This window comes from Crocuta crocuta, unplaced genomic scaffold (assembly GCF_008692635.1).
Source record: "Crocuta crocuta isolate KB4526 unplaced genomic scaffold, BGI_CrCroc_1.0 scaffold35, whole genome shotgun sequence".
Taxonomy (NCBI): domain Eukaryota; kingdom Metazoa; phylum Chordata; class Mammalia; order Carnivora; family Hyaenidae; genus Crocuta; species Crocuta crocuta.
This window is the reverse complement of record NW_027530625.1, coordinates 775229-782508: the sequence shown is the minus strand read 5'-3', so window position 1 is coordinate 782508 and position 7280 is coordinate 775229. Positions and strand designations below refer to the sequence as shown.

The 7280-nt window shown below is 36.9% G+C and overlaps 1 protein-coding gene across 5 annotated transcripts in view; it reads left to right on the top strand.

The window, feature by feature from the left end:
- The first annotated feature begins 1358 nt into the window (after positions 1–1358).
- Positions 1359–7280, top strand: part of STRBP (spermatid perinuclear RNA binding protein) — a 73881-nt gene continuing 67959 nt past the window's right edge. For all 5 annotated transcript variants that reach the window (XR_013336096.1, XR_013336094.1, XR_013336095.1 and 2 more), the window contains exons 1-2: positions 1359–1527; positions 5224–5444. Coding sequence is in view for 1 of the 5 variants with exons in the window: in XM_077768195.1 (XP_077624321.1) it covers positions 1525–1527; positions 5224–5444 (224 nt within the window). In the remaining 4 variants the exon portion in view is untranslated. The remainder of the gene's footprint in view (positions 1528–5223; positions 5445–7280) is intronic.

Below are 7280 nucleotides of genomic sequence, written 5' to 3'. Positions count from 1 at the left end.
TAAATAATTTCTGATATCCACGTAGCTATGTGTTCTGTTTTGATGGTTGTGCACTCTTTCTCTCTTATAAAACATCTTAGTTTATAATTTATAAAGATTTAATCAGTGCTCGGAAGAGTTTACTTTTACCCTATCTGGAATAAAATCTCATAAAGATGGAGTAAAGGGGTAATAGTAATTAGGCCTCTGGGCAGAAAAACACAGTAGGATTTTGATGAGAGTCATCCATGGGTAACTAGAAGTTAGGATCTAATGAATATTGAGAAGTTTGGCATAACAGCATATATAGGCTGAAATCCAGGAACAGGGTCTCTCAGGAGTTAGGGGAACAGAGTCAAAAAAGCATTCTGAATTTTAGGCCTAAAAATTATTAAAGAAGAAACATTGTGCCAACATGTATTGTCTGATGGCAATATCAAATGGAAAAGCTTCACAGTTTCAGTTAATGGTGGTATTTTCAGGTGGATTATCTACTTTTTAAATAGGTCTGGTTAATGTTAATTTCTTTTTTTTAATAAATTTTTTGTTTATTTTTAAAGAGACAGAGAAGAAGAGAATGTAAGCAAGGGAGGGGCAGAGAGAGAAGGAAACATAGAATCAAAAGCAGGCTCCGGGCACTAAGCTGTCAGCACAGAGCCCAACACAGGGCTCAAACCCACAAATTGCAAGATCATGACCTGAGCCATCGTCGGACCTCAACCGACTGAGCCACCCAGGCGCCCCCGTGGCTAATGCCAGTTTCCAATTGCATATCTCATGGTTGATGGTAACATTGTGCCATCATCAATACGAGTAGTAGTATTACTTTTTTAGGTAGTAGTTCTTTCTTTCTTTATTTTTTATTCTAAATTTTTAAAAAATTATTAAAAATTTTTTTAAGTTTAGTTTGGCAGAAAGAGAGGGTGCTTGGGAAGGTCAGAGAGAGTGGGAGAGAGAGAAAATCCCAAGCAGATTCTGGGCTGTTAGTGTGGATCCCAGCCTGGGGCTCCATCTCACGAACCCTGAGATCATGATCTGAGCTGAGTTGGACACTCAACCAACCGACTGAGTCACCTAGGCGCCCCTCAGGTAGCACTTTACTGAATCTGTATCTGTTAATGTATTTATCTCATTGAGTGCAAGTCAGCCAGCTGCCACATTGTGGCTACCAGGAGAGTTACTTTTTTGGCTATATCACTTAGGTTCTCGGCCCCAGGCCTTCAAAAGATATATTTAGGTTTTTGTTTGAAATGAGGTCATTTTCCTCTGTAAAGATTATTTCCTTTTAGTCAATAGCATGTTTATTAGCTCCACATTCAGATATGAAACTACTTGTACATAAGCATTTTTGAAAAGTTGTTTTTCTTTGTCTCTTGTAGGTGTATTCCAGAAAATAAGTCTTCAAACATCTTTGCCATATTGACTTTGAGCTGTCAGGGGACTCAGGCTTATGAGGAGGTACTGTCACACAAAACAGTGTCTACTGAAGACGACAAGAAAGTGGGGAAAGGATTGGAAAAAGAAGCTAAAACACTATAGAAAACCATGGTAGGTATTATTCATGTTTCCTTAATTTATTTCTAAAAGATTCCAGTAGTTTAAAACTGGAAATGTTAATAACGAGGGCAAGTGAAAAACAGTGGTGTTAATTTTTGGCTCTCATGCATCAGATAAAACACTACTCCACTACTTAAGCAAAGCCAATGAGTTCAGATTTATTATGTGCCCTTTAAACCACAAGATGGAGCCCCATGAGCCTTCAGGCCATAAATTATTAAATACTCATAAATATTTTCTAATAAAACTAGTGTTAGCAAACTGACAGAAGGATGGCTTAGGTGACCTTGAACTTGAAATTATGTAATTTTTCACTAGTCTTCTCCCTGAAGTTTAGTTTTTTCCAGTGGAAATTAAAATTCTTGAACTAGTCCTTTAATGAGTTTTGTGAATGGTGTAGGAGTTTATGAAGTTCGAGTGTTGAACTCAAAAAGTCACCTTTTTCCACATGCTTTCAAAATAACAGGGTCAAGTGTTGAGTGTATTGGGGGTCACTGAACCTACTCTCAAGGAAACCTTGCTTTTTGTGAGAAGTTCAGACTCAAATGAGATGTTAAATGAGATCATAACCTTTGGTGCCTAGTGTATCAACTGGTAAAATGTGTTGAATTTTTTCTTCTAGTATTTTGGTTCTGGAGGATGTTGTGTGATTTTTTTCCCTAAGTATAAGTGAGAGAAAAGGCTTAAAAAAGATGTTATAAGTGGGAGAAAAAGCACAAAAATATTAATCATCAGTATGTTTGAAATATGTTGTTTAGCAAGCCTGATGGTATTTCTTTAAGTGTTAGTTGATTTTTTAAAAAATTGTTCTATGGATTATAACTTAGTTGGTTTGCTCTTTAGAGAAGAAATTCTCCAAATATTTTAATTCTGGATGGTAGGAGCAAATGTTAGTTAACTTGGAGTTTTCTCTGTCATTGAGTTTTGGTTGAGGTGTAAGAAAGGACACTGGGGCTTATGTTTCTTTGAATATGACACATTTGCCTCTTCAGCTTATTTATTGATTATAGTCTTGATATTTCACAATTTAAATGCTTTTTAATATTATTTGCCATAGTTGATAAAAAATTCCTTTCCTAGTTTATTCATTTTAAATTTAGCTTAGATTTTCTGGTGTAGGAATTTTGTTGACATGATTTAATTGGCTGGTAGGTGTTTTCCAGTTTCTCCTATTGCTTTACTTCTTAGATCTTAGATTTGAATGGTAACTTTCTGTTTCTGCATATTTCTTTCCAATTTAAATGTTTAAATCTTTAAACAAACCCATTTGGACCTTGTTGGGGCAAATAAGATCGCCCTCCCTCCCCCCCTTTGTTTTATTTGGTAATACCTCTTACTCTCCCTTTCATCATTGTTTCATGCTGCTTGCCCTGTCACATCCAGTAGACTCATGGATTTAACATTCTTGGATTTAACATTGGCAGTCTGTGTCATTTGTGAAACACTAAAGGTTTGCGGTAGATAGCAATATGGAATTTTGTTAAGGTGAGGCCAGTATGTAGGATTGAGTAATTTAGCTAATTAAGTAATTTCGTAACTCACCATACAACTAAATGACAGAGAAGATCCGAAGTTAACATCCTTCGCCCAAGGACGTCCTTCGCCCAAGGTTGCCGGCCATTCAGAACTAAGAAACTAGTAAATTTCTTCTTGTCTAAAGAGCAAGTCAAGTAATTTAGTAATTTATCCCCAGAGCAACTTAGCATCTCCAGTTTGTTATAGGTCTGTTTTGTTTTCTTGTTACTTATTTTGGGATATGTGAGTAAATCCCAAGAAAGGATGAAAAAGTTTGCTTCTTGGAGGCAAAAGGCTCTAGTTAGAAAACTGGTTGTGGACTTTGAGCAAGGAAAAAATCTAGACAGAAGTGACTTTTATGTAGGAAAAAAGAAAGCTTTGTGATTGATTTTCATCCTTTTATTATATAAAATTTGAGGGTTTCAAAGGATTATTTACCTTTATAGTTTGCTTCATTTTATAGGGGACAGTAATACTGTAGCATTAATTTACTGATGTCCAAATTAGTATGATTTTTAAACATTAATACACAAAAACAAAAGAGACAGGTGACTGATAAAGAATTGAGAATTTTTTATTTTGTGGTAGACTTTAAAACAAAATATTTATCACCTACTAGCACATAAAAGTTCATATAAGTAAAGACACTATAGCTGCCGTTTAAATGGAATACTTTGGGCTTTATGGAAACGAAACCATCTTATCCCTGTTTATTTTTCAGTGTGCCGGTACAAATGCCTTCATGGTATTTGTAAATTTGGAAATATTCAGAGGTTTTTGGAAGTGTGACTCATGAGTGTGAAGGATATACTGTATTAAATTTTCATGAAATTCATTCTATTTCTAGGCTCTACTCTGCTCCACTGATTTCTGGGCCAGCGTGTCACTTTAATTATTGCTTTGTAAATTTTTGATACTTGGTTTCAGTGTAATTGTACCACTCATCCATCTTTGTAGAATATTTCTTGATGGTTTCATTGATTTTTTCCCCCAAATGAGCTTTAAAATGATTTTTGTTGAGTATTAAGTAAATCTATCTTGAGAGGATCTTGATTGAGAATGTAATACATTTGTAAATTACTTTGAGAAGTTGATTCTTTTACAGTATGTATTTTCCCCATTCTGGAATTTGGAATGTCTCCCACGAACCTATTTTAAAAATCAAGGCCTTGCACCAAAGGGTCGGGGCGCCTGGGTGGCTCAGTCGGTTGGGTGGCCGACTTTGGCTCAGGTCATGATCTCACGGTTCGTGGGTTCGAGCCCCACATCGGGCTCTGTGCGGACAGCTAGCTCAGATCCTGGAGCCAGTTTCAGATTCTGTATCTCCCTCTCTCTCTGACCCTCCCCTGCTCACGCTGTGTCTCTTTTCTCTCTCTCAGGAATTTAAAAAATAAATAAATAAAAAAAGTTAGAGGTTTGAATGCTGAATAGTAAATAGATTTCTAATGTGATCTATAGTTTTTCTATAGTACTGACACATAGCTTTGTATTTTATATTATTACTATATTATGAAGTCTCAATTTTTCAAAGGTGCAGAAGTCTTCAGCAGTTTGGAAAGGAGGGAGTGGTTATCATGAGTCACCATCATGCATTTCTAGATACTTTCTCAAAGCTAGGAAGTATGTGTTTCTCATAGATGATGTGTGTGATACAGATGACCTTTTTTGAAGTGGTATTCAAAACACTAGATTCGAGCTAACGGGTAATGTACATTAAAGCAAGAGTAACCTGGATGAATCTTAACCAAAACATGAATGAAAGATCTCTTATTTTCTTTCTTTTTTTTTTAAATGTTTGTTTATTTTTGAGGGTGTGTGTGAGAGAGAGTGCAGGGAATGGATAGAGAGAGAGGGGAGACGTCGGATCTCTCTGACAGCAGAGAGCCCAATCTGGAGCTTGAACTCAGTAACCGTGAGATCGTGACCTGAGCTAAAGTCGGATGCTTAACTGACTGAGCCACCCACGTGTTCTGAGATCTCTAATTTTCTGATGTGGTTCAGTAGAATACTTCCTATTCCTGTGCAATTTTTTTTATTGTCTCAACATTAATTGTTTCACAATAGTTTGACAGTTAATGGCTATGCTTTGACTTAAATATGTAATATTTGTGTATTATACTTTTCAGGTGATATTTCTTTTATTGAAGTAACTTTTCTTTCTTCTTCTGACAGAGATCTATTAGATCTTTTGCCAATGATGATCGCCATGTTATGGTGAAACATTCAACAATCTATCCATCTCCAGAGGAACTTGAAGCTGTTCAGAATATGGTGTCTACTGTTGAATGTGCTCTTAAACATGTCTCAGATTGGCTTGATGAAACAAATAAAGGCACAAAAACAGAGGGTGAGGCAGAAGTGAAGAAGGATGAGGCCATAGACACCTATTCCAAGTGAGTGTGGCCTGACCTCTGTGATGCTTTACTGCTGTGCTCAGAAAAGCTCAGGGTCCTGTTCCTCTGGGTTATGTTAGGTTTATGGTGTTCTTTAGGTTTTCTCCTTTAGATGACTGTAGACAAGGAAGTAAATGTTTGTGGAATTTTTCTGAGTTACATTTGAAAAGAAAGCAAGAAAGGAATAATAATTAGACCAGGAAAAGAAGATGGACTTGTTCAGGATGCCTTTTGAGAGTGCACCAAGCCCTTTAAAATTGCCATTTCTGGAGAATATGAAATGTCACCTTTTTCATGTGTTGGTTCAGCCTCCTAAATTCAGAAATAAATAGTTGTGTTTTTGGTCTCTGGGGAAATCATAAAATGTCATTTTTCTTTTTTTTTAGGTATTTAAAAGCCCTGGGGGAGAAGAAAGAATGCAGGAAAATGTGTTCTAAATGTATTTTTGACCACATCTACCTTGTTGATTCCCAGTATTCAGCACAGTGTCTTGCTTATTGGATATTTGGGGAATGAGTGGAGGACTAACGGGAGCCAGAGCCTTCAGCAGTTACAGCAGAGTATTCTCAGTGCTGTAACAGTATTAAGAGATGAGTTAGATGAAGCTGCATAACTGGAGTCATATCATGGAACTTTGTATGCCATAATATTAAGCTTATTGTCTTGAGCAACGTCATTATGATTGGAATAAGTATGATTTACTTTAAAGGAGAAGCTCATGACTTACTGTATTTATAGGATTAAGAGCATTACTTTGGCTACAACTTATAACTTGAAGATTAGAGGTTATAGAATTTTTTCTCCACCTTTCAGTTCTAAATGTTAGATAAATAAGGGGATGCCTGGGTGGCTCAGTTGGTTGAGTGTCTGACTCTTGATTCTGGATCAGGCCATGATCCCAGGGTCGTGGGATTGAGCTCTGCATCAGGGTCTGCTCCGAGCATGGAGCCTGCTTATGATTCTCTTTCTCCCTCTCCCTGTGTCTGCATGCACTCTTTCTAAAGAAAGAAACAACAGTGATAAATAGATAAAGAATAGTGGAGAAGTATTGATAAACTGATTTTCTCCACTGAAGGATAGTGTAACCTTTTATCTTCAGATGCAAGATAATCAATTTTAATTTTCAGATGAAGAACATAATTCTTTAACTTTGTTAACGCTTTACAGGTAATGTCTACATTGTGTATAGTCCTAGCCTTGTCAGTTTGAAGGTTCTTGCCAGTAATTCAGTTTTTTCTTGCATATGATGGTTTTAAAATAGATAATTCCAAATTTTGAGGATTATATTAATTAGTAGTAGTATGCAGTAATCTAGTCCCAGTCTCTGTGCAAGTTAAATAGTCATGCACTCCTTATTTAAATTGTACTTTGGGGCCACCTGGGTGGCTCAGTCATTTGAGCATCAGACTTCAGCTCAGGTCATGATCTCATAGCTCATGGGTTTGAGCCCTCTGTTGGGCTTGGTGGTGACACCTCGGAGCCTGGAGCCTGCTTTGGATTCTGTGTCTCTGTCTCTTTCTCTGCCCCTCTCCTGCTTCCCCCGCCCCCCAAAAAAAGAAACATTAAAAAAAATTTAGGGGCATTTGGGTGGCCCAGTTGGTTGAGCTTCCAACTCAGCTCCAGTCATGATCTCATGGTTGGTGAATTTGAGCCCTGCATCAGGCTCTGTACTGACAGCTCAGAGCCTGGAGCCTGCTTCCAGTTCTGTGTGTCCTTCCCTCTTTGCTTCTCCCCTGCTTGTACTCTGTCTCTCTCTCTTCAAAAATAAATAAATATTTAAAAAAATTTTTTTAAATAAAATAAAAAATTTAAATTGTACTTTGGAAAATGTTTATG